The 27,449-nt window shown below is 51.6% G+C and overlaps 1 protein-coding gene across 4 annotated transcripts; it reads right to left on the reverse strand.

Moving 5' to 3' along the window:
• Window positions 1-4,798: 4,798 nt before the first annotated feature.
• SLX4 (SLX4 structure-specific endonuclease subunit) lies at window positions 4,799-27,449 on the reverse strand. 4 transcript variants are annotated; one of them, XM_087449544.1, is made up of 15 exons: window positions 27,244-27,449; window positions 24,720-25,443; window positions 22,819-23,043; window positions 20,609-20,798; window positions 19,469-19,681; window positions 16,862-17,070; window positions 16,408-16,724; window positions 15,589-15,829; window positions 15,021-15,109; window positions 13,899-14,045; window positions 12,869-13,038; window positions 9,594-11,881; window positions 7,409-7,511; window positions 6,430-6,846; window positions 4,799-5,941 (listed from the first exon to the last, which is right to left on the reverse strand). In XM_087449544.1, the coding sequence occupies exons 2-15, from the start codon at window positions 25,060-25,062 to the stop codon at window positions 5,560-5,562; spliced, it is 5,334 nt and encodes a 1,777-aa protein (XP_087305670.1). In that variant the 5' UTR covers window positions 25,063-25,443; window positions 27,244-27,449; the 3' UTR covers window positions 4,799-5,559. The 4 variants fall into 4 exon arrangements, with proteins under 4 accessions (XP_087305670.1, XP_087305669.1, XP_087305667.1 ...); XM_087449543.1 differs by having other exon boundaries at window positions 7,454-7,511; window positions 16,336-16,724; XM_087449541.1 differs by having other exon boundaries at window positions 16,336-16,724.

A 27,449-nucleotide genomic window follows, 5' to 3' on the forward strand; every position in this document is an offset into this window, starting at 1 on the left:
CGCCTCTGCTCTGCCCACTGGCCCTGGTGACTGTAGGGGGCCCCGCAGTGCTGACCTCCCACCTGGGCTGCCTGTATCTCAGGCCACTGCCTCTTGGATGCTCCTCTCTCCTGACTCCCTGCCCTCGCCCTGCCCCCCAGGGCTGGAGAATTCAATTCTCAGCCCCCTTGAGGTGGCTCCAGGACCATGGCCGCTGACCACTTGAGACCAAACAGCCTTTCCCAGAGGAGGGAGGAAGCAGTGCCTTTGCTGCAGGACACAGCTCTCCCAACTGCACTGGCCCCTGGAGCCCTAGTGGGAGGACGGGGACAGGCACAACCCTGGGGATCCCAGTGCCCCTGGGACAGAGGAGGTGTGCCCAGCCTGCACCCCCACCTGGGAGCCAGCTGCAGAGTGGCCTGTAATGGCCAGGAGTGAGCCCCTAGGCTCGGGAAAAGCACGCACAGCCACTGAGGGGATCAGGAGGAACTGTGGGGCCCCAGGAGCCTGGCCATAGGGGAGGAGGCCACAGCCAACAGCCACTCCTGGCCCACCTCAGCGGCACCTCTTCTGAGAAGGCCTCCGTGGTTACCTCTGAGAATGATAAGCCTCCCTCTCCATCTGAGGTGTGGCTGGGAGGGGCCCCTGGGGGCTGCTCACCCAACACAAGGGTGGCATTTTATGGAGCAGGCACTGGGTGCTGGACCCTACCCCGCCTGCACCGCCTCTCTTGGCCCTCAGGACCCTGAGGCAGGGCTGGTATTGTCACTTCCATCTTATGGGTAGAAAGGGGATGCCAGGAAAGGTGCCCAGCTCTGCTGATTCCAAGTTTAACCACTGGCTGCACTGCTCAACATCACTTCTGCCTGCCTGCAGCTCTTTCCAGCGACTTCCTGCTCCTCCTATCCCATCACTGGCACCTGGGGAGCTGGGCTCTGTCCCTTGGCCCATTGTGGGGCGTCCTTGGCACGTTTGTTTATTCCACGCCGTGAACTAGTCCTGCCCAGCAGCTCCCGGCACCCATGGGGACACCTTCCTGGAGTCGCCCCAGCCACACTTCCCCCGAGTGGCTCAGGCCTTAAAAGCCATGTCCTTCCTGTCAGCTGTCTCCTCTTCCTCCCCCGTCCTGCACGGAGGCAGCCTGGACTCGACTTACCTCTCAGACCTCGTTGGCACAGGGATGCCAGGATTAGGGGCCCCGGGGGGCTCCATCCCCGTGCTCCTTGGCTCAGCCCTGCTCCAGTGGACACAGGCAGCTGGGTGGCGGTGGAGATGTCCTGGGAGTCTCTGTGGCTGGTCAGCTGGGCTCCGAGCCCTCAGGATCTGTCCAGAGCAGGAATGAAGCCCTGTCTGAAGGGATCAGGAAGCACAGACCACGCAGGGCAGCAGGGACGCTACCCGCCAGCCCCTACCATCCCCAGCACCCACCGCTGTCACGGCAGCTAGGGCTCTTCACCTCTTCCTGTACCGGGCTCCACCTCAACCCTCCTTCCTGTCTGATTTCAAAAGGCAACAGCCTCTCAGACAAATCAATGAGCCGCGGCTGCCTCGGGCCAGCTCTCTGGCTTTGTCACCGCCCCATAAGTCAAAGAGGCAGGGAGCGCCGCCAGGGTCTTGATTCGAGGACCAGGCGTTGCTGCACACCTGCTGCCAAGGAGAAAGTGGTCCAGCCAAGGCCACAGAGGAAAACAGACTCATCATCAGCAGACCTTTGCTTTTCAGGGGGTGGCAGGAAACCAGGCGAACTGTGGGGAGGATCAGTGACCTGCCCAAGGCCACACAGTGGGAAGCTGGCCTCGCCAGGGCAGGGACTGTGTCCTCCCACGTCCAGGTCACACGCTCTGAATATGGCTGTGGCCCTCGTAGCCCTCTCTAAGCCCATTGCTTTCCTTCTCTCTAGCACCCAACAAGCACCTTCGACCCAGCTGTACCCCACAATGTCTTCCTGTGAGTCAAGGGCCCCCGAAGGCAGGTCAGCTGCACCCTGAAACAGCAGAATGTGGCAATTCACTCAGGGCCCTGGAGGTGGGCCTCAGCACGTGGGCTGCCCTGACAGGAAAGGCACCAGGGGGACATGGCCCAGAGTGAAGAACATGAGAAAAATTACAATAGAGGAAAAATACAGGACATCCTCCATGACAGGGAGCAAGCCACTTAATGTAGGGCCGCTGAGAGAAACAGGTGACAAGGTGGGAGCCAAATGACGGGGGCCTTAATTTTCCTTAGCAAGCTAGTGGGAGCCAGTGATGGTTGTAGAGCAGGAGAGTAGTGGGTTCAGCTGATGCAGTAGCTTGTGCATAAGGGGAGGTGGAAGGGGGTGTGTGCTTGCATTAGCGTGTTCTCAAGAGCTGTGTGTGGGTGATGGAGGCAAGGGGAGGGGACCAAGGCAGCAGATTAGAAGTGCTTGGTACGATGACATGCTTCTGTACTTCCCTCCCTCCCTCCCTCCTTTCCATCAGTGCTTTCCGAGCACCCAGCAACTTGCTAGGTGCTGGGGGGACACACGGTGGCTGCCCTTGAGAAGGCTGCTGAGGCTCCAGGCAGACAGAGCGCAGACTGGTGGCTGCAGCCTCAGCCGTGAGGTGCAGCGAAGACATCTGAAACCAGGCCGCCCACAGGATGTTGGAAACCACAGTGGCCTGGTGGGTATCTGTCACATGAAAGAGGCCAAGAGGCCCGCTCTGGTCCTCCCTGCACAGCTCAGGGTGGATGGATCCTGAGCACGAGAGGAAACAACATCCTCCATTGGGGATCTCAGGGAACATCCCAGAGTCAGCACCCCGCCAACCACCTTCTCCCCACCTCCAAGGAATGTTCCACGACCAGACAGGGCTGGTCCATGGGCTCCTTCTGCAGGCTCCTCTGCGAGCAGCCGGGGGGCCTTTCTCCTGACTCCCGGGGGTGTTTGTGTGGGGCGGGGTCTCCAATGGTCGTTCTCACTCCTGGGCTTTCTGTTCACCCAGAGCTGTGGTCAGCCAGATAGCAGGAGCCTCCGACCTTCCCAACTCAGCGACAGCCTGAGGCTTTCCGCCTGCAGGGGCAGGGGCCTTTCTGGGGCTGTGCTGGCCCCTGGGGGCCCCTGGCCTGGCCCTGCTCAAGCTGGGCTGTGGTTCTCCTTTGATTGTTTTGAGTGACCATGCTCAGGCCATGGCCAGGCCACAGGAAGCGGGACGGGTCTGGGAGGTCCCGTCACATCACAGCGAAGCGTGGGTGTGCACAGTTTTCGCTGATTAGTGAAGGGTCCACTGCTCCAGAGCTCAGCACGCTCTCTTCTTGTGCTAAGTCCCCACTGGGAGGCAGGGCAGTTTCCAGAAGAGAAGGCCTGTGCCCACTGTCCACCATGAGGCCCATCCCCGGCCTGGCTCCTCCAGCCTCGCTGCAGCTGCTGTCAGAGGGCAGCTCTTTGCCACCATTTTCCTTTTCAACCAACTAGCTGGACCTAATTTTCTAGTTCCTGAGTCAGGCCTACTTTCTATGGAAAGGTCAAGGTTCTTTTCCTGGACACCCCAATTCCCTGGTTGTGGCAGTTTCTTTACTGCAGTGGCTGGTTTTTAACCTGCTTTGACCCCTGCTGGTGCCAGGGGGGTGCTTTTTACCTATTTTAACCCCTCCCCCAACATCTCCTTATCAAGCTGGAGTTGGTGACGTTCTGCAAGTCTGGATGCCTGCTGAGGAGTGAGGGCTCCCAGGCCTCTCCTGGGGTGGGTGCACCCAACGCTGCACATCTGAGTCCACAGTCTCCACCAGGAGCCAGTGAAGCTGGTAAGGACCCCAAGTCGCCTCCCACCTTCGTAACTCCATCTCACTTCCCTCAAACAGTCCATACTAGGGCAGGGGGATCAAGCCCTTCATATAAGAAACATGTGGTACATTCTTTTTTTTCCTGAAGAAGATTGGCCCTGAGCTAACATCCGTGCCCATCTTCCTCTACTTTATATGGGATGCCCCCATAGCATGGCTTGACCAGCGGTGCATTGGCATGCGCCGGGATCCGAACCTGCAAACCCCGGGCCACCGCAATGGAACACGTGCACTTAACCTCTTGCGCCACCGGGCCAGCCCCATGTGGTACCTTCTCAAACAGGCCAGACTCCATCTTTAGTATGATCAAGGCGGTATCTGTCGGTAGCTCTGTGATCTGAGCCCTGGCTTCCTGATAACCGTCTGTCCCTGGGCAGTATGCGCAGGGAGGGCCGGGTCCTCTCAGCCTGGTCACGAACCAGGACCCACAACACAGGTTCAAGAAAGCCCATTTCACCCCACCTCCCCTCGAATGCTGCACACCCCTGAGGCCCAGCTCACCAACCTCCTCTTCCAGGAACTTGTCCCTTGGGGACACCTGAGCACTGACCCTCACAGCAGGCACAGGACAGGACAGTCTGTGTCCTCCACTAGACGACTGGAAGCACCAGCTTATTTCTGACATCTCTCCACAGGGCCCAGCACACAGGCCAGAGCAGACTTCACAAACCCCTCCTGTTAAAATGCTGGTTCTGACTCATTGGGTCTGGGTGGGCCTGAGCCTGCATCTGTGACAACCCCCAGGTGAGGCTGCTGGGCCTCAGGCCTCACTTTGAGCATGGAGGGCTGGAGCTCAGCGCCCGGTAAGGGCTCTCGGAATGCAGGTGTACGTACAGACGGACGTGTGGATGAAAGAATGAATGAAGAGAAGTGGGGAGCCAGCAGGCCTGGGTTACCCCTTGAGATGAAGAACAGGCACAAAGGCCTTCTGCAGACATGGGTGTGGGGGCAGCAGGGGAGCTGTGGGTGAAGCTCATGGCCTGCTTCCCTCGTTATTTTTCTAGAGCTTAGCATCTGGAAGGTTTTTATAACGCATTTTTGTTTTTATTGCACGTCATATAAAACGGACTGCACTGTATTTAAAATAGACAAGACATTCACGAGGATGTGGAGACCCAACTCTTCTTATTACTGGTCCTCACCTGCACCGCACACTGCTCCCGAGGCTGGAGGCAGCTTTAACACACACCAACAGAAGCAGTTAACAGAGAACATGCTTGTTTTCAGGGCTTCAGCACTGTGCAAGGCCCTTCTGCACTGTCCCGTTTGGAGACTGCTGGTGACAATGACAGGTGTCTGGGCAGGATGGCTGGGCCAACAGAGCACCTGGGACATGGCAGTGTGGGAGGGCTGTGGACGCCTGGTCTGCTGGTGGAGGCTGGGGTTACAGCCCGAGTGCTGAGAAGACAGATGGGGCGGGGGCAGGCTGGACCTGGACATCCATCTCAGAACACAGACACCTGCGACTGAGGGACGTAGAAAGCAAAACACGTGGCTGAATCAGGCCTCATCGTAGCCAGCTGGTGGCGGCCCATTGCCCTTCTGAAACACATGGGGACCCAACAGGGATAAAGGGAGACAAACTGTGGGCACCAATAGAGGGAGGGGGCTAGGAGCCCTAAATCCAGTGGGCGACATACTCTGAAAACCACTCCAGGAAACGGAGTCGAGAGGACAATCTGGTCGGTGCTGTTGTCCTTTTCACAGGGGGAGTAGATGTGGTCCCAAGGCCCAGAAACACCTGGGGAGGCTTGGCTGGCCCATAGGGGCTGCAGACCCTCACAGGCTGCTGATGGCCAGGGCTGGGGAAGGGGAGACAGGCCTGTCAGTTCTGCCCCCCTTCTTCTTGCCCGCAGGCTGCCGCCTTTTCTTCTCAAGCTTCTCCTTGCGGGCCGCGGCGGTGGTGAAAGTGATGCAGTGGGCATCCAGGAAATCCAGCAGCTTCCCCGTGGCCACACGGATGCCATGCTGCTTCAGCTCAGCCTGCAGCTCCGCCAGCTCAAAGGGCTGGTACAGCAGGACCTTGCGGTAGAGGGCCGGCTTGGAGCGGATGTAGCGCCTCACTGCCTCCTCCACGGCCACTGTCTGGACGGCTGCCTCCTCGCCCTCCTCATCTTCTCCTGCAGACTCAAAGGAGGCTCCAAACTCACAGGAGGAAGAACTGAAAGGAACCAGACAATAACATTTTGCAAAACTCTTCTCTGCAGCCCCAAGACCAGGTGCCCCTTTGAGGGAAGGAGTGTGTTTCTCTGTCCCCTCTGGAGCCCAGCGCGTGGCATGGACGACCCCCGAGGGCAGCAGGAAACTCCAGGCTGTTGTGTCACCAGCACTCTAGCCACCAGCCTGAGCAGGAGCCCGCCCTCGGCCAGTATCTACTGCCAATGGCAGCTGCCAATGGCACCAAGAAGGCATGCTAGGCTGGCCCCACTCAAGGGAGCATTCTGTGGGGCGAGGTGTGGGAGTTCCAAAGGTCTGCTCAGGAGGCTCACAGTGGACTGCCCTTTAACTCCACCTGGCTTTCCTGTAGTTCCAACCCAGAAGGCAATTTGGATTTCTGAACATTGCCATTAGGCCTTGCTTATGCCAACTCTCGGACCCACCGGAGAGAGGACCCACAAAGCCACTGGCCCTGTTCTTATAGCCAGTTACCTTTGTGAGCTCAAGGAACTGTCACTGCCATCCACAGAGGTGGCTGTGGATTCCTGGGAGGCTGGGAGCTGGGTGTCACCATCAGGGTCTGGAGGTACCTCCTCAGCTGATAATGTGCTCAGGGCGGGGATGCTTCCACCAGGCTGCTTCTTTCCATGTTGGGGGCCCCTGGTCTTAGCGGGTCCCTTGGACCCTTGGGGACCAGGGCCAGAAGTGGCCTCCAGCCAGACATGGCCAGCTGCCCTTGAAGCCTTGGAGGTCTTGGTGGTGTGGGTCTGGTTGTGAGGCGCCTCCAGGGGCACCTGTGAGGACTGGCTCTCGTCCCCGGAGTCTGACTCCAGCGTCTGGTGAGTGTACTGGAATATCTCCTTCAGTTTCAGGACCATCTGGCGTTTGGGCAGAGGGCGGACCCCAAACCTGAATGGGGAAACAGGTGAACCTCAGCAAAGAGCAAACAACTATCAACATATTAAATTAATGGCTTTGTGTAGCTGAAATTTTAAATGACTGACTTTTATGAGCATTCAGGGGTTAGTGTCTATCCTGAGTGCCAACTGAACTTACTCCGAAGAATATTCCAGAAGGGCCTTTCCCCATGTTCTAGGTGATGGTGTTAGCAATGACTTCCTTAGTGCCCAGGGTGAAGAGCAGCATTCATTGGGATGTGATAGTTTTGATTCTTTTAAATCAGATCTCCTTACTCAAACTGTTAAGGCAAGGGTCCCATTTCCATCTACATGGCACTTGGAGACCTGTCACCTGATGGGTAACCTGAAGGAGTCTCATTTCTTAGCTTCTTGGGGCCTGGGTAATTTGGGGAACAGTGTGCAGAGAGCCAGCAGTCACATACGGCCTCCCCGCAGTGGCTCCCACTACCGGAGCCCCATGTTGGATCCTTCAGCTCCCATTCTTGCTAAGCCTGGTCATGTACAAGAGGGAGGGGACCACTTATGAGCAAGCTTTCAAGAACAACACCAACCTATCCAGTTCTTTCTTCAGTACTGGGGTCTCCATGATGGAATACCTTGGCATTGGGGTTATGGGCACTTTCGGGGGCAAGTTCTTCTTCCGATTAGCACCTTCTGGGTAGGACAAAAGAAACACACGTTTCAGCACAAAGGAACTGCATTTACCTCTTCTGACCCTGTTAGTGTCACCAAGAGAAATACTGCACTTGAAGAAAGCCCAGCCACCATTTTGCTGAGAGTGGTGACATCCACCCCTTCACCATTGGACCCTGGAGTTGTGTATTCCCATCGGACAGCATCAAACCGCACATGGTGAGGGCCGCGGCCTTGTGCAATGCATATGCTGTGTGAACAGGGCAGAGACCAGATGAGTGGTTGCCAGGGGATGGGGTGAAAGGGTGATGGGGATGACTGCTAATGGGTATGGGATTTATTTTTGGGGTGATGAAAATGTTCTGGAATTAGATAGTGGTGACGATTGCAGAACATTGTGAATGTACTAAAAACCACTGAATTATACATTTTAAAGGGTGAATTTTATGATATATAAATAATATCTCAACAAAGTTATTATTTTTAAAAAAGAAATCAGTGTTTTAAAGACAAAGGAATAACTTATGAACACATAGACTTGGATTCTTATCCTTTTTATGAGCATGGAGCCCTTTGAGGCTCCACTGAAAACAACAGGCTCTGTCTCCTGAAAAATGCAGAAAATTCTTTATATAATTTCCGAGTTTGTCACCCCCTCGAAGCCCACCTCAGATTCAGACTAAGGTCTCCTGGTCTAAAGTCTCCTGCAGTGGTTCTCACGGCAGCACCTGGGAACCAGTGAGAAATGCAAATTCTTGGTCGCAGCCCAGCCCTCCTGAAGCAGAAGCTCTGGGGTGGGGCCCGGCCATGTGTGTTTTAAGAAGCTCTCCAGGCAATTCTGAAGCCCGCTCAAGGCTGAAAGCACTGGTCAATGATGCCCAATTGGTGTAGGATTTTAGGAGGAAATGAAACACGAGGTCGCAGGCAGATGCTCTGCCCACAAGCTCTACTTCCCTGTTACCAGTCACTGCTCAGTGCTGCCCTGTCCCTTCCCATTTCTCCCTGGACCTGCCCTACTAGATGGCAGCAGCACCCGGAGGGGCTGACACCGGGGGCTCTGATTCTCCCCTATGACTGAAATGAGCTGGGAAGTGGCATTCCTCCACTGGAGAGGGTAAGGGGGAGCAGATAAGGAAGGACCGAGGTTCACAGCACACCTCCTACACTTGCCCCACCTGGCACTGTTTTTTTAATTGAGATGAAATTCACATAACAAAATTTTAAAGTGAACAATTCAGTGGCACTTAGTACATTCATGATGTTGTGCAATCATCATTTCTATATAGTTCCAGAACATTTTAATCTCCCGCAAAGGAAATTCTATACCCAAAAAGTAGTCACTCCTTATTCTCCCCTCCCCTAAGCCCCTGGCAATCACTATCTACTTTCTGTCTCTATGGATTTGCCTATTCTGGAGATTTCACAGAAATGGAATCATACAATATGTGGTCTTTGGTGACTGGCTTCTTTCTCTGAGCATAATGTCTTCCAGGGTCACCCATGTTGTAATATGTGTCAGTGCTTCATTCCTTTTTATGGCTGAAAAATATTTCATTGTATGGATGGACCACATTTTATTTATAAATTCATCAGTTGATAGACATTTGGGTTGTTTCCACCTTTTGGCTATTGTGAATAATGCTGCTGCAAACATTTGTGTACAAGGATCTGTTTGAGTCCCGATTTCAGTTCTTTTGAATGTATACATAGGAGTGGAATTGCTGGGTCATGTGACAATTCTATGTTTAACTTGTTGAGGAACCACACTTGTCTGATCCTGAGGCACACCTGGTCTTGGCCTTTCGGAGGTGCTGGTTCAGTATTCTGGAGTGGGGTCCACAGACAGGGATTTTTAACAAGCGCCCAGGTGAACCGCAGGATCCAGGCAAGTTTAGGAAGCCCTGACTTACTAACTAAGAAGTATATGTTTGATAGCAAGCTAATTCTCCCTCAACCGTGGAGAGGGATCTAGAAGGCAAGGGAAGGAGCTTGCCGCAGGTCAACAGGCCCTTCAACATTGCCGCCCTGTGTTGTCATTACTGATCCATGCCCCTGTGTGTAAAATAGCGTAAAAGACAAATATCCCCCACCCCCTCTACTCACTTGGTGTCTCTAACCCTTCCGATTTCTGAGCTGGATCAGCACTCAGCGTCTGGGCCAGAGGAAGACCCTCTGGAGACTTCTGTTCTTCTCCATCCCAATCATCCCACAGAGCCGAATTCAACAAGCTCAGCCTGCTGCACCCAGGGGAGCCGGCCCGGGGGGGTTTCTCTTGAGACTTTCTTCGGCCAGTGCAGCTTCCTCGGATGGGAGTGGTGCCCAGGAATGCTGGAGAGTGGCAGTCACCACTGTCCGGGGCCTCCCCCACCCTACCGCCAGGGCTACTGGTGCTCAGGGGGCCGGTCCGCTCAAGGTTCAAGTGGTCAATTGGAATCGGGGAGAGGGGCTCGACCTGCCAACAGCATTCATCAACTGGAATTGGGGGGTCACTGTCCAGCAGGGGGCTGCTGTTCCCCTGACAGGAGGCCACCTCCTGCTCATCTTCACTGTCTTCAACCTCCACCACTTCACTCGCTATGGCCTGATTCGGCAGGCTCGGCCCAGGTGGCGAGCGCTTCTCGAACTGCCTGGAGAAATCAGCGAGTCCTCCTGAGATAGGACAGGGAACCAGAGCAGAAAAGTGCTTGTGGTGCTTGGGATGGGGACTGGAAGGGCTTCTGTAGACCTGCCTTCTGCTGTCAGGGCTTCCAGGAGCAACGGGGACCAGGCATGACGATGAGGTCTGTGGCACAATTACTGAAAAATTCACAGCTTTGGGCACATCCCTGTTTTCTAAGGGGGCCCTGGGCTTGAGTTGAGCCATTTGATCTGCTGAAGTCCTGGACCTGAGGCCCGTGATTTGGGTCTGCGATGAACAGTCACGGCTTCTAGTCAGTGGGGTGGCGGGCACCAACCACGAGTTATCTGTGTTGCAGTCCTCGTCGGGGCTGCTCTCAGGGTCACAGAACAGCTGGGGGGTCCCTCTGCCACCCACAGAGCCCTGGTTTCCCGATGGCCCCTCCTCCTCCCTCTGCAATGTGGCCTCTCTTTTTGGTGGGCTTTGGGAAGGTTCCTGGTCTGCATCAACATCGATGATAGAAAACAGCTCAGAAGACTTGGGGCTAACTTCTAGAACTTTCCTTTCTTCCAGGGGACCATTAAAAACTGACTTTATTTTGGCTTGTTCTAACTCCAACTCTTCATCTGAATCCAGTAAAAGGATAATCTCATCTTCTCTGTTCACAGTAGATGGAGAATTCTGAGATCTAGAGCTTAAATGGTCAGGTTCTGTCTGGGTTAGGTCAATGGATGGAGATTTTCCTGGGGAGATCAGGTCTCCTTTATTTCTGTGTTCCAATATGGAACCACATTCTTCGCCTTCCTGGCAGCCTGGATCTTTAAGTAACACGAGAAGGCTCTTGCCGCTCTTCTGCTTTGATGGTGAGTCCTGGGAGGCCACGGTGGAAGCTCTGCCCTGTGACTGGGGGGATGGCGGGAACCAGTCACTCGTGTGATGAGGGCGAGGGTGTGGCTGGCCAGGACTCCTGCCTTGAGGGGGCTGTGACGGAAGGAAGCACGGGTATGATGGGGATGCCTGGTGGCGAGCGGGGTTATGGGAACTCTCCACCTCCCTTTCCCCGACAGTGCTGTTTCCTTCCTCAGGATCACTCGTTATTTGGGACAGTTGAGGGTATCTTCCCCAAGTTGATGAAAAGGGCCGTTCATCCTCCTCCTCCTCCTCATTATCATTGACATCAACTGAGTACACAAAAGTGCCTTCCTTTCTCTCTGCCTGGCAGCCCTGGGGAAGGCTAGAGGAGCTGGAATGATCCTGTGCTTCCTTTGGGGCCCCTGCTTTCTCCTCCCCATCTGAACACTGGCCCTCGAGTGGCAGGAGGCTGGACTGCCTCACGTTTTTCCATTTGGCTGGGGCCTCGTCTCTTCCTTGCCCAGACGATTCCATTTGTTCTGCATTTTCCAGCTGTTCTTTAACCTGGATGCTTGCTAGGATTTGCCCAGAAACTGGGCCATCCTCCCCAAGCTGGTCGCTTTCCTCCTCAATCCCTGGAGCTCTTTCCACCTGGAGCAGTTTTCGCTGAGTAGCTGCGAATTCATAAATTTCTTCCATTTCTGCTTCATTCACCTTTTCTCTGTCTTCTTCACCGCCCTCAGATTTCAACAAAGACTCTGCTGCTTCCTCTTCATCTACCCACACTGACCTCAAGAGTTCTTGGAAATTCTCTGCTCTGTTTTCACAATCCTCATCTTCTTTCTCTTTCCATTGTCCGTCCTCTGAATCCATCACGACAGGCGCTTGTTCACACAGGTGAACAAGCTCACTCACACCAAACCTGCAACAAGAAACGCTGTGTGTCATCACCACCCTGCACAGAGGCGGTGGCCAATGCCCCCCGAGCAGAAGTTCTCACAGGGAGGACAACCGTGACTCAGTCCTGGCCTTTTCCCTGCTCTCCCGCGAAGGTGGTGCCCATGCCCACACCCAGCAACACCCCAGGCCACTCTGTTCTAGAAACAGAGACTCATGAGCCTTTAAGGCAGGTCTCACTAACTCTACTGCACACACATGAAGAGGTGCGTAGGCCAAGCTGAAGACAACAGGAATTGGTGGTGCTGCACAACTGGAGAGCACGTGCTGCCTTGAAAGCTACCCAAAGCACTGTGACTGAGTCAAACCCGTCACAGGCCAGCCTTGGCCAATGGGCGTGCCAGCCTGCCTCCTCCTTGAAGGCTCTGAGGTCTAATCGGGACATTTCAAACCCCAGAGGCTAAGCCGATCCTTTCCCAAAAATGTACCTGAGGGATGACACGGCCTTGGATGAACAAGGTTTTGTCCTAGAGGCCCTCAAGCCTTGTCAGGAGGTAGAATACCTTTTGTTGCTGAGCTACCTGCCACCTCTCCTGAGATACTGGTGTGGACAAGCCATGTAGGTGCAAATTCATGGCAGCCAGACTAAGCATTCTATCTACTTCTGTTTTCCGGGACTTGGGAAAGGACCGCTGTTGTTCAGCTACAGTGGCAGAACAATCAAGGAGCAGCAGTGTTTGGGGGGAGCTGAGGCTGAGGATCACTCTCTCATAACACCCAGGGAGCTAAAAGCCAACAGAGGCCCTCCTCAACAGCACTTGGCTCTCCTGCAAACGTCCATTCTGGCCAGACTTCCAATCAATACGCCCTGTTCAAGGTCACCACTGAACATAAACTTGGGATTAAAAGGTATAGGAAGGACTCAGCCCTGACCCTCCCATGAGCCATCAACTGATAATCCTTGTCAGTTAATATCAAAAGCCATGAAGTAAATGGAAAGAACAATCCGGACCTGTGGGCCAGGGAACTCAGGTCAGTGGCCAGCTGGGGAGGCAGGCCAGTGTCCGCTGTGTAGAGATAATGTAGGAACGCACGGGTGGCCTCAGCGCTCACGTCACTCAGCAGGACACGCTGGGTTCTCAGATCACCATCTTCTACAGCGAAGAAGCCTTCACTGTTTACCTGAGGGTGAAATAAAATACAGAAGGTTTATCAACCAGACAGTCATGACTTGGGGGGAAACAGATGGTCTGAGAGGTCCCGTGAGTCTCTAATCTCACAAACAGCCTTATCCCCAGGATGAGCACTAGTCAGTGTCACTTCATTCTGTTGGCCAGGAATTCTGCAGGTTAGGCCATCAAACTTCTGTTTTCAAAACCAAATCAGGGATAGATCTTCAAGAACCCAGCTAGTTCCCTCTCGACAGATATATCAAAGGCACTAGAACTTTCTGAAAGAGACTGACAGCAGTTGCCTGGATTCCTGCAACACAATATTCAAGTCAAATGCATGTCGGCCTGTGTCAGTGCAGACATGTCCGTCAGTAGCCCAACCTTAAAGAGGTCAATTATAAGACTTTATAATTATGCAAATAGAGGAAAAGGAAACAATTCTGGGGAAAAAAAGGATTTTTATTCAACGGAACAAGAACTCTGATGTTTCCCAATCCTGAGGTCATCTCCTCAAACCACTTCCTAACCTCAAACGTGTCTTCTCCACGGAAGCTTAACCTTTATGGCAACAGGGAAGAAAAAGGCTCTGGGGCAGTGGGAGGAGAGCAGGGAGGGAGACGGGTGAGAGCATGGGGCGAGTGGAAGTGATGGGGCTCAGGAGTGGGGAGCTAAGGGGGCAGAAGACAGAGGTAGAGCCTGGGCAGAGAGTGAAGAGGAACGTGACAGGAGAGGGAGAGGGGAAGGGAAAGGGAGAGAGAAAAGGGAGAGGAGGCGGGGAAAGGAAGAGGGAGGAGGAGGAGGTGAGGAGGCTCGAGGGGGACAGAGGTGAGGTGGCTGCACGGAAGCACAGCTCGTTTGCCGTGTACTTACATACTGAATGAGAAGTGGGCATCGGGCATAAAGGACAAACTTGTGGGCATAAAGCACCTCCCCGCTGTCTGTCTGAAACTGGATATCACTCAGGTGTGGGTTATTGACCATGGCACTGAAGTCAGCCACCAGCAAACTGAGGGAGAGCTAAAACGAGAGGAGAGCATCACTTCCATCTACTGCTTGCCTCTAATTGTACAAGTTCCCCAAACAACGTGGTGCCAGGGCAGCGAGTCAGGGCCCTTGTGCTCCTCTCCACAAGGGTTCCTATGCTGGGTTCCACCTTTAAGTTACCTTAAGGCACTCAGCGATAGAGAACAGCAGAACACTAGCTTCTTTCTCAAATTCTCTATTACACTGAATTCCCTGACGTAACATGGGAGGGACCAGCAAGTGGAGAGGCAGGACGGTTATAATGAAGCTGTGGTTGCAGCAGTAGCAGCTGCTGAGCGCTGTGTGTGTGCCAGGCTAAGAGTTTCTTCAAGGAAATCTACCAGCCCCATGTACAGACCAGGAACCCGAATCCAAGCAGTTCAGGGATCTGGCCAAGAAGAGCTCTAAGTCCGTACTCTGTGTACCACAGTCACCAGGGAGACCCTCGTGTAAAGTGTTTGGCTGATAACAATATACTAATGGGATGACACCCACTCTAAGGAAAACCCAACTTCTAACCCGATTTGTCACCAACACAGAACATGAACTGTTAGTTGGAGGCCAGCCCAGGACCCACACATAGGAGGGGCACAGGAAGTCCTGAATGAATGAATGAAACTTTGAGAAACAAGCGCACAGAGCAGTGGGCTGAATGAGGCAACCCCACAGAGCAATGGCAATCCCTCTGGGCTCCTAGGACAGAGCAAGCTCCTGGGGCTTGGCTACTGAGGTACCCCAGAGTTCAACAACAAAAGGGACAAAAGCCTCATGGCAGAGCCCCGAGATGGGGACGGGAGGCTCCTGTGGGCTCTCACCTGGCTCAGCTCAAAGGGGTCAAGGGGACCGGTGGCCTTGTGCCAGGGCCTGCAGGCCAGCAGTGAGCCAACTGCACTGAACACACTAACATGGGAGGGAAGTCCGCAGAGCCAGGGGCAGGGTGAGACTGCATGGAGAAGCCCCTGTCCTTACCGAAGCCTGGCCGCCTCTCTCCAGGTGCTTCTCCTTGGGTGGCAGGACAAACCCAGACAGTGGAAGGCCACCAGGTGATAAGTCCATCCCTAAGAGAAGGATCTGCAGGTTAAAACATCACCTCCCGGCACCAGGGAAAGAGCATCAGCGGTCGGCTGAGCTGACCCCAGAGGCGCCGTGGAGGCGCTTGTTATCCGAGGACTTCTTCACTGAAAGTAAACCACCCATAAACAACTTTTACCACCACCACCTCCTCCCAACAGAGAGGTACATGGTAGTCAAGTAGACAAAATTAGCCCACACAATCACTCTGGGCAGACAGCTCTGTTCTTGGTTAAAGTTTAATGAAAACTGTGACAGACTTACCTATGTCACATCCACCTTTGAGGAAAAAATGAAAGCACCTACAGTGACTACGTTCTCCCCATCGTACAGGCAGGAGACAGGGAACCTCAGATGTGAGTGGCCGTCACGGCACCACATGGACTAGTCTGTCATGGCCAGAGCCACATGGAGGGGAGGGTCCCGGAGGGCGGGGCTGGCCCAAGTGTCCCATCCAGTGTCTCACCTGCAGCCCCTCCCAGGCCATCCAGCGCCCCACTGCAGGGCCACGGGCTGGCGCTCAGCCCCTCTCCTGCCAGGTCCACGAGGTCTTGTAGGGCCTGGTGCTCCCTCTGGCTGGCAGAGGGTGACAGGTGCCTGGGGCTTCGGCCTGCAGGATAGGTGCTGTGGAAAGCAGGTGTCGTTCGCATGCCTGGCTCTGGCTGGTCAGGTAGCCCCGGTGGCAGCATGGGGTCTCGTGAGAGATCCTGAAAGAAGTCAGAAGCTGGAGTGACCCTGTGGCCACTGCAGCAGCCACCACACAGAGGGTCCCCAAAGGTGCCAGCCACAGCCCAGAGCAACCCTGGGAAGCTTTTCTCCACGACTTGTTTGTCAACAGGCTTCTCTGTCACGGCAAAAGCCATGACTGTGGCATCCACGTCTGCAGAAAGGTCCCCTGGGCCCCCGTCCTCCTAATGGCATCTAAATGGCCTCAAAAGGGTGAGCACTGACTCCAAGACCACCTGCATCAGGCTTACCTGCTCCTGGGCCCCATCACAGGCAGATTATGCCAGCCCCCTGGGGTGGGGCCAGGGTCTCTGCATTTCAAACAAGCTCTCCAAGAACAAGATACATTTGGGAACCAATGGTCCTCCCTATTCTCACCTGGAGAGACATCAAGTTGCTGCAAAGTGAAACACACGACAACAGACACCCCTTGGTTTTCTCCCTTTGCCTCCCAACCTCGAACATTCCATCCCCTAGCTGTTGATACCCAGTGCTGCAATCCTGGAGCTGCCGACCTCTCCCCAGAGTCCACTGCGTGTGCCTGGAAGGGATGGCGCACCTTGGCGGGGCACTGGGGCACCATGGGAGGGACCAGTCTTGCTGTGTAGAAGGATTCCAGCACCCAGGCCCCCGTCAAGGCACTGCGCTCCCAGAGAAAGTTCTGCTTCCCCTCAGGTGGTTGCAGACACCAGCTGGCCTTTTCCAGCTCTTCCTTTAAAATTCTGCTCCCAGGAAGTGGTGGCGTGCTGGACAACTCCACTTCCTCTGCAAATAGCTGGGCCACGCGATCTTCTATCTGTCTCCCTGTGGTCTCCGAGTCCTGGACTAACAACTGGGGGGTGGAAACAGGAGCTTTCTTCTTGCGACTCTTCTTCTCTAGAGAGAAAAAGAAGCAACACGGTCAATAAAGGAGTCATCCACTCACCCTGAGGCGCACCAGCAGTATAGCTTCGGCCAGCAGCAGTGCAGTGAGGCACCCCCCAAACACAGGGCCAACGCTCTCAGCCATGTACCTGCTCCTGGTCTTATCCTCTCAGAAAAAGCGCTTCCCAGTCTGAGAGCCGCTGGCACAGCCTCCTGCTCCATCTCAGACCGGGACAGAGCCATGGCCACCAGCAGGTCCTCGGACGGCGCCTCAGGCTCGTTGACCTTCCGCCTCTTCTTTGGCTCCTTCTTGTTGGTGGCTCCCTTCCGCTTCAGACCTCCAACGTGATTGCTGAAGCTTAAACGGCAGCCAAACAGAAAGGTTAGTGAGGGCCAGAGGTGCAAGCACTTCCTGTTCTGAGGTGGTCTCCACTGGACCAGAGAGGGCTGGACCCCTTCTCTGTCCAGGGGGAGAGAAAAGGGATAAATGTGGACCCATCAGACAGAAGCATCAACTGCTTCAGGTGTTCACTGTGCTCATTCTACTGCCTCATGTAAGCTCACGTGCTTCTGGGCCAAAAGTTTATCAGGGTCCAGACCTGGGCGGGTCTGGGCTCTTCTGTGAGATGCTGCCCAGCTGGGTTCTTGGTGGACAGACTAAAAAGCCATCAGTGGTACCTGCACACCCTAGATGTGGCCAAACCCTTCCGGTGGAGTCAATACTCAATGGCTCTGAGGCAGCTCCCCGGATTCTACCAACTTTTGCCCACTGATACTTCAGATGCCCCTTAGATGGCCCTGGCCACATTGGCCACGAAAAAGATCCCTTCCCTTCTGCAGGGGCCCCAGGGCAGGGCCTCTGCCCAAGGCCTGAAAGAAAGGCCTGGCAGCTTAGCCTGCCAACATGGTCAGCTGGCTTGGAGGCCAATGTGTAGCAGCTCTTTTGGCTTGGAGGAGACTCACTTAAAGGATTTTCTGGCTGGAGAGAACCTAGACTGCCCACTGAATCCCAACAGGCTGGGAAAGAAGTAGGAGGGTGAAGGGGAAAAAGAAACTGGGAGCACGAGCCCAGGACCACGTGACCTGCAGCTGTAGGGCCATGCTGGGAAGCACCTCTGGCTTTCACAAAAGCTCATGCTTACTACTAGGCCAGGGATCACCTCAGAAGATCTAAGCGAGCCCTAATTCAGTTCCAACTTCCTGGGAATCCTGCATGAGAACCACAGCCTCCAAGAGGGAAAGGAGCCCCCCAACATCTTGGGGCCCCTGCCTCCAGGAGCATGGCAGATGCTGCAGGCTGCACCTCCAGCCCCAGCAGGCAGGGTCTGGGCTGAGGTGAGAGCATGTGAGGGGTGCAGGGGTGAGTGGGGTGCTCTGACCAGCACATGTGCCCTGGCCGGGGGAGTTCTCACTACCCCAGAGTTCCAAATGCCCCAGCCTTGGCCTTAGGGCAGGTGAGGCTCAGCGAGGGTGTCAATTTGTTGTAGCTTTCTACTCTAAAACGTTCTAGAAGGACCCACACATTTTGTTTCACTTCTTGAAGGTATTTAAAAAGCAGATATATTTTATCTGAGTAGATGGTTTCAGTGCAGTCCTGCCAAAAGGCAAGCAATGGCTTAGATAATGTCTATTCTAAGGCCTTAAGGCTTCCAAGTCTAGAACGCTAATGTTGATGTGCTAAAATATAGACAGCCTGCTGGCTAAGACTCCACTTCTGCCCTCCCCAGTCTCAGCACTGGTCCAGCTCAGGTGCCTCTAACCTGGGTGTAAGGCAGTGGCTAGGACAAACAGAGCCACGGCCCTTGGCCTTCCCTTTGCTCTTGACAGCTTCGAAGGAAAGAATTCCAGGGCCTACACTGCCTTTCTTTCTTTCTCTATAATGTTGAGGTCTCCTCTGGCGTCCAGAGCGGCAGGGGCAATGTGGAGGAGAGCTGACCCTCTACCACTTGTGTGCCTGTGGTTTGCACGCGAGGACTTGTTTCTGGCTATCAGCAGGGCCTCCTATTTGACACTTAAGCATTTAATTCATGCAAATTTTTTTTAAAAAGGCCTGTGGTTCCGTCTCACCAACTCTTTGAACTATGCTGAGTAATCTTACATTAAAAGGATGAAAATCGGACTACACTGAGATGGAAGCCATGCTGTACCACAAATGAAATAGATGTGGTAAAGTGAATTACCAAATTCTTAGCTGCTCTAGAGGGCACTGAACGCAGGATCGTGGGAATGGAAAAATCCCAGGAAGGACCTCCAGGAAACCAGTCCAACTGGTCCCTTCCGCAGATACAGCTGCATGGAGCATTTCAAAGCCTTCAAGGATGCAGAATCTGTCTCCTCTTCATTAACTGTGGAGACTGCCCAATTTCCTCCTCAAATGTTTCGTTTCCAGAATCAAAGAGGGCTCTATTGTCCTCCAATACTATAATAGGCTTTTTTTTGTGTGTGTGTGTGAGGAAGATTACCCCTGAGCTAAGTAACATCTGATGCCAATCCTCCTCTTTTTGCTGAGGAAGACTGGCCCTGGGCTAACATCCGTGCCCATCTTCCTCCACTTTATATGGGATGCCGCCACAGCAAGGCTTGACAAACGGTGTGTCAGTGCGCGCCCGGGATCCGAACCTGTGCACCCTGGGCCGCTGAAGCAGAGCGTGCGCGCTTAACTGCTACGCCATTCGGCCGGCCCCCAAGGCTTTTTTTTTTTTTTTTTTGACAAATCAGAGTACTTCTTTGATTTTCTTCCCTTTCATTTGACTCACCTTGATGCTGGTGTGCTGCAAGACCCCTCAGCCTGAGCTGTCTGCAGCCGCACAGCCTGGAGCAGAAGCTGGGGGCCAACCTCCATCTTCACTGCACACTGTTTCAAGTGACTGATTCTGCTCTTTGGGGTAAGAAATAGCTTGCCACAAATTGGGCATTCAGGGATCTGAGGCGCGGAAGGTCTCAGTGCCTTTTCAGCCTCATCCAAGCACCTGGTGGAAGACAGTAAACATAGGAGAACCACCCTCCCTGGTAATTGGATTGTAGCAGATGTGGATCTATGTCAAAATGGACATGCTGTGGGCCAAAGCTTGCTCCCCCGAAGCCAATCCCTCCACACAGCCTGTAGCCAGCCTCCAGATACTGAATTTAGGCATCTGTTAGCAAAGGTGGCTAAAGAAAGCAAGGATAGATTAAACATAGAGTCACCATATGACCCAGCAATTCCACCCCTAAGTATATACCCAAAAGAACTAAAAACAGATACTCAAGCAAATACATTAATTAAATGCATGTTCACAGCAGCTCTATTCACAACACTTAAAAGGTACAAATAATCCAGATGTCCATCAACGGATGGAGGGATAAACAAGATGTGCTCTAGCCATACAGTGGAATATTATTTGGCCCTAAAAAGGAATGAGGCATTGACACACACTACAACATGGATGCACCTTGAAAACATGATACTGAGTGAAGGATGCCAGACACAAAAGGCCACACAGTGTGTGATTCCACTTATGTCCAGAATAGGCAAATCCATAGAGACAGAAAGTAGATTAGTGGTTGCCAGGGGCGGGGGAAGGGGGAGGGGGGAGTGAGTGCTAACGGGTATGAGTCCTCTTTTCAGGTTGATGAAAATGTTCTAAATGTGATTGTGGTGACGGTTGCACAACTGTGAATACGCTAAATAAAAGCTATTGAACTGTTCACTTTAAATGGGTAAATTGTATGGTATGCGAACTATATCTCAATAAAGCTGTTAAAAAAAAAGTAAGGACAGGTTGACACCAACACTGAGGTATTATCATGACAATAAGGTGTCTCAAGATTCCCACTACTGCCACAGGGAGTCCCTGGGTCTGGTCATACCCATGGGAGAGGTGATCATGGGGAGGCGACAGCTGAGCTGCTCCTACCGGTTCACATGCTGCTCCCTTCGTGTCACGTTCATAGCTGAGAGGTTCTTTTGACAGATCTGGCAGAAGAACAAACCCTTCTCCTCCAGGCTGACATCATGTGCAGATGCTCGTTCCTGCCCAAACTCCTGCTGCAGGGCCAAGGCCACTGCAACGTCGCTCTCTGTGGCAGGGAGCCCGGGCCCAGACACTGTGGAGAGGCACGAAGATCCATGAGGACAAGCTCATCCTCAGACCTCTGTCAGATCTCACGGAGCACAGACACTGGGTTGGAGCATGGAGGATCCAGACCCGGCACCACTCTGCCTCATGCCCAGCACCATCCAGTGAAACTGGACACTAAATGGGGCTCCTAGAACAGTACTTCTCAAACTTTAATACGCATGAGACTCACTCAGGAAGCTCGTTAAAATGTAGATTCACATCCTGGAGGTCTAGGTGGAGCCTGAGATTCTGCATTTCTAACAATGCCCAGGTGAGGTCGATGCTGGTGGTCCAGGACCACTCTTTTGAGTATCAAGGTCCTAGAGAACTTGCCTTTCATTTTTCCATTCCTGCTGAAGTCAGCTACCTCGGCATTCCAGGTTTACAAGGCTCCTTTCTATTCCAACAAATCTAAGTTTTCTCTTCAAAGCTCTAATCTCCCTACTGCTATGACCTTTTGTGGCCCATCAGAAGAACCAGGTCAGAGTGAAATGCCTTTCTTGGTTAAAAGGCAGAGTCTCTTTCTCAGCATCAGACCAAAGGATGAACTGATTCTGGTGTGGAGATGGCTCCCAAGGTGGCTGTGCCCACCGCTGCAGCCCTCTGTCACATCTGAAATTGCTGCAGCAGACCCTCGGCACTCACGAAGAATATGCCCTGAGAACTTCATAAATCCCCAGTTCTTGAATATTACTATGGCCTATTACTCTTCCCACCAAAGCTAGAAAGCATTAAACTTCATTTTGGTGCCCTATTTTTTTTTTTTGACAAAGAAATGGTTTCTCTCTCCTGAGCATTATTGGGTATGATGTGAAGCTATACGGAAACAACTGAGTCACATGTAGGGCAGGTGCTGGGCTCAAGCACTGGCTGAGCGACTCCTCTGCACCCCTTGGTTGCCATGAGGACTGATGCCATGGCAGATGTCACATCACTACCTGTGTGGACCTGTGGGATAGCCTGAGAATCCTCAGTGCTCCTAAGGTGAAATCTGCAAATGCGATACCAAGAGACTACATATTTATCAGCTGTAGGTTCATCAATATATTTTCTTCCTATTTCTTTTCCTTTGGTATATTTTCATCAGACATGAGGATTCATACTGTTTAGGGGATAAAGAATTGACCCACCTGACATTATGTGCCTCTTGGGGTGGTGCAGTATGCAGTGCACAGCTGCTAAGTGTTATTGCCCAACTGTTTAACCTGGAGCCACTCAGACCCCTAGTTTACTCATAGTGTAATACAACGCAGGGTTGCAGGAAGGGGTTAAATGATACCATGAGGAAACGATCAAACAAATCCAGAAAGTGGGAAATTTTAAAAGGCAATTGTCCTGGACTCTTCAAAAAGTTAGTATCATGAAAAAAAAAAAAGACAAGTAGACTGTTCTAGACCTTAAGAGACTACTGAAGTATAGCCACATGCTGTGTATGAACCTATAGTTCTGATGAATCCTTGTTCAGAAAAAAAAAGAAACAGCTACAAAAGCTATCCTTGGGACAATTGGGGAAATTCTCATATGAACTAGATACCAGGCAATATTATGGAATTAGGTGTGATAATGGTGGTGTGATTATGTAGCAGAATCCAGGGGCAAAGCATCATGAGGTCTACAACCTACTTTCAACTGGTATAAAAGAAATATATGTATCTTTATAGAGACACAAAAAATATGTGAAAAATTTTAACAATTGTTAAATCAAGGTTGAGGGTATAGGGGGTTCACTGTAATATATTTTTTTGACTTTTCTGTATGGGAAAAACTTCATAATAAAAAGTCAAAATAAAGAAAAAAGGAAGAGGTACCTTGTCAAAGAAGCTAAATAAGAAATAACCCAAGGGACCCTTTGTTCTCTGGCTTCATACAATGATGTGGCAAAGGCAGACCACCAGGCAGAGAGCCCACCGCCAGCAGAAACACAATGAACACTGGTTCCTTCTTTCCTCCCTTCCTCCAAGGTTAGAACTTATCCCTGTTGGGAAGACAGAAAACTCCCATCATACCGTTTCCTGCCATCATCTCTTCTTCAAGGCCCATTGGGATGTCTTCTTCAAGTGCAGCCTTGAGGGAACGTCCTCCTGAAGCACGTTTCAAACGCTCTGGGTGTGCTCTCTTGAACTGCTGCATTCGCTGTAAGACCAGCTCTGCCGTCCGGGGTTTGGAGGCGCTTGGCATGGTCACAGTCAGACAGGAAGGAGGCAGCTGGGAGTTGCTATCAGGAGCAGCCTCTGGCAAAAAATATTCACAGGAATCTGTTCTAGCTGGAGAAACAAAATACTGTTCCACTAGATACAGGTTAGGCCCAAATTTCAAAGGGGTTCTTTACCAACCAGTTTAGGTTTAACTCTCAAGTGTGAATAGAACTGATTTTTGGTAACCTCACTGTTTGTGGTAATATAAATATGCCTGTCATAAATACCTGTGACAGGAGGGGGAATGGGGAGTGACTGCTAATAAGCACGGGGTTTATTTTGGGGGCAATGAAAATGTTCTAAAATTAGGTAGTGGTGATGGTTGCACAACTCTGTGAATATACTAAAACCACTGAACTATACAGTTTAGAAGGGTGAATTTTATAGAATGTGAATTATACCTCCAAAAAGCTGTTATTAAAGAATTTTTTTTTTTTTTTGTGAGGAAGATCAGCCCTGAGCTACATCCATGCCAATCCTCCTCTTTTTGCTGAGGAAGACCGGCCCTGAGCTAACATCTATTGCCAATCTCCCTCCTTTTTTTTCCCCTTTTTCTCCCCAAAGCCCCAGTAGATAGTTGTATGTCATAGTGCACATCCTGCTAGTTGCTGTATGTGGGACACAGCCTCACCATGGCGGGACAAGAGGTGAGTCGGTGCGTGCCTGGATCCGAACCAGGGCCGCCAGTAGCGGAGCATGAGCACTTAACCGCTAAGCCATGGGGCCGGCCCCCTAAAGGAATATTAATGACAAACATTTATATGTTCCTAGGTCAGAAGCTCTCCTTTAACTTGGTGTCCACAGATGGCCTCCAGTGCAGATCGAGAAAGCCCCTGTAGTTATATGTCAATTTCATAGGGGTGCATGGGTGCAGTTTTCTGAGGGAATCCTGCATAGCTTTCACTAGACTCTCAAAGGGAGCATGAAGGACCAATAACGTTTCAGCAACATTAATGAAGCCTTACAACAGTCTCTGCAGCTTAATCTTTATCACCACTCCACTGGGAGGTCATGCTGACCACACTAGGTAAAAAATATTAAGATCAGGAAGTGAAGGCGAGAAAAATTTAGAAACAGAACTCAGGAGCCCAAAGATCTTGTGCTGTATTATATACGCAAGGCTGGTTTTCTGTTCTGTATGAAGACTGTATGCTAAGCATGTGGTTTAGTACACCAAGGGCAGCAGGGTAAGAAAGCTGCTTTAAATGAACCAAAAAAAAAAAGGAAACGGAAAGAATAAAACGTGTTTAGAGGAGAAAGGAAGAACCTCAAGATTCTCCTGGGACCTAAACCTTCTCAGCAGCCTAACCAAATTAGCTGGCCCATTGCAACTTACCCACTTTGGAATGAGTTTGAGAAAATGAAAGCAGCAGCATTATTTTCATGTTCATGTAACTCATGTCAACTACATAATGTAAATATCAAAAGGAAACTCTGAAAGAACAGAGGGCCCCAAACATGATCATGTAGAAAATTCACACAGGGGTTATATTTTTTATGACTATTGTTTAAAACAGGAGTCAGGAAACTATGGTCCTCCGGCTAGCTGCCTGCTTTTGTAAATGAAGTTTTGTTGGAAGACAGCCCACTCACTTACATATGGTCTAGGGACCATTTACTACCTGGCCCTTTTTAGAAAATTTTCCTACTCCTGGTTTAAAATAGTACAAATCTCCTCTGGTTTCCTCTTGGCAGTGGTTCTGACCCCTTACCTGTCTGGGTGCTCTGCGCATTCTCCCGCAGCACAGCAGAAGCATGCATGCCTCCCTCCCCGTTCTCAGGGGGAGCCAGTTCACTCTCCTGCCACTTGCGTGCCCCTTGCTTTTTAGTCCTAGGAGCCTGGCTGCCAGACCGAGTTTTCCTCTCCCCAGGGCCTTGAAGGGTTTTGCTCTTGGTAGCAGTTGGTTTGGTCCTTTTCAGTTTGCTTATCTGAGTGCTTTCTGAGGCCTTTTGCGTCTTCCTTTCCCCTGACACTTCTTTGGTGCCGTTCTTCTTCACCCTTTGGAAAAAGCTGGCGCAGAGTTCCTTAAAATCATCATCTGAGTCATCCATCATCTGACTGGTTTTAGGGCTTTCAGGCTGGTCTTCAGAGGAGTGAGGGTCAATCTGGGGGCCCAAGGATGAGCCTAGGCAGGCCTCATTCAGACCTGCAGCTTCATTAGGATTCTTCTCTACTTCTCACTGAGATACCTGGAGAGTTTGCACAATTGAGCAAAAAGTACAGTTTTCCCCTCCTTAATGATTTAAAATGTCTTTCTTCAAATCAAGCCTCTGTCAAACAGCACGTTTAAAGCTTCCCTCTGTTAAAGTTCACATTTGAGAGGTTTTATTGTCCAGTAGATGCCTCCAAGATAGAACAGATATGAACTTGGTGCTCAGGTGATTCTCTAAGATCTCCATGGTGATAAAGTACATTTGGTTCATTTAATTTCACATCTGTGGAAAACCAAAAGCATCTAAGTGTAATTAGATAGATATTGTCATTTTATGCCATTTTATTCCAGGAAGGAAGAACATGTGGTATATGGGAAAAGTCTTCAGAGTAACATTACCCCTGTCAAATACTCAGGTACAGCCTGGTTAACACAGCCTCATCATCCTACAGGATATCACAACCCAACAGAGGGAAGGGATCTAGAAACCTGTCAAAGCATGTTTTTCCACAGGCAGAAAAACGTGTGCATCTTGGAAGAGTATTGTTTTTACTGAAATCTGGGGAATGAATCCCATGAAGGGGAGACACCATAGAAACATGATGACCCTTGAATCCAGAAAAACTATCTCATAAGCCTATGCTGGTCCAAGGCCTCCAGCTATTAAAGACTCTATCAGCAGGCAATGTAATGAGAGAGAGAGAGAGAGGGAATATGCGCTTGAACACTCAGGAAGAAACAAAAGATAGGAACACAGGAAGCTCATCCTTCATTGATCCAACCAATTTTTCCAAACCAAATAAAGGCCACTTTTCACCATCCTCTCACCCCAGCAAGAGCTCTCCAAACTCAGGTGACTAGAATGCTGCCCATATGCAAAGGCTGGGCCTTATGGGCACAATTATTTACATTTGTACAGTTCAGTGGGGTTCAAAAATCAAAACTGAATGACCAAATGGCAGAAAGTTCATTTCAAATACAATAATGCAATCTCCACTGTCCAAGTAATCTCATTAATCATCTAGTGTTCCAGAGCTGGGCAGACACACATGCCTAGAGTCTACTTTGCATGGCTGGCTCATTCTCAACTTCCATGTCACTTCCTCAGAGAAGCTTCCCCTCATCCTTTATCTAAGTGGACCCTCTCCACCCCCATTATTTTCTATCATCACACACTGTTTTCACAATGGCATTTATCACAAGTTATAATCATATGTAACAGGTAACATTTATTGAATGCTTACTGAATGCCAGGAATCGGTCCAATTGCTTACAAGTCTAACTCATCTAATCCTTACAACAATCCTGTTCTGTAGAATCTATTGTCATCTCTTCTTTATAGTAAAGAATCAGGCACAACAATGAAGAACTGGCTCAAGTTCACATAGCTTTTGAAGTGGCAGGGCTGGAATCAAACCCAGGCAGTGCGGTTCCAGGGCATTAGCTTTTCTATTTTTATTTATTTACTTACTATCTGTCCCCTACTAATCTCAAAACTTCAGGAGGGCACAGACTCATCTATTTTACTTCGTATTCTCTTTGGCTGATAAGGCGCCTGACTTGTAAAAAATGCTCCACAATTATTTGTTGAATTAATTAACTGCAAAGAGTATGGTACAATCCGGGCGAAAAGAAAGTGATGGTGGGAGAGAAGGCTGCAGAGAGAAACAGAGATCAGTGTCCCAGCGCCTGCAACGTCAGGTTAAGCAAACTGAGTCTTATCCTGTTGGATGTGGGGAGCTAGAGCAAATTCCACCCTCCACTCTGCGCTGAGTCTCCACATCTCTGCTGCTATTAGTCTTACAATAGTCATCTCCCATACGCCCTCAAGCAATATTTGCTGAAGGAAGTAGCGGGTCCTACGAGACTGCAAGTTTCCAGAGGGCTGGCGACTTGTGCTTCCTCAGCTTTGTACCTACCGGGGAGCCGGGCTCACAGCAGAGGCGGGATGAATGAATGGGCAGGTGTGGGGCGGACCCTCCTGCTACCCCCAACCCGGTGACACAAGGGAAGCGGGCAGGGGACTCGATCTGGAGAAGGGCTGTCAAGGACTCTAAAGACGAATTCCGATCGCCAGACTGACCCCCGAGCCGGGATCCTGTGGGTATCCGGATCCCTCCACCTCTCCTCCCTTCAGGCGGCTCCGGGCGTCTCCTGCCTCTGCACCGCGGCTGAAGCGGGCGAGAAAGGCTCTTCTCCCTCGGTAGACCGAGGCCCAAGGTAGCTGGATCTCCTCTCCCGGGTACAAATTCTCAGCCCCAAAGCTCGGCTCCTCCCACCTCCGGCGCC

Source organism: Ceratotherium simum, chromosome 26, assembly GCF_057802395.1.
Source record: "Ceratotherium simum simum isolate JZ-2026a chromosome 26, ASM5780239v1, whole genome shotgun sequence".
NCBI lineage: Eukaryota > Metazoa > Chordata > Mammalia > Perissodactyla > Rhinocerotidae > Ceratotherium > Ceratotherium simum.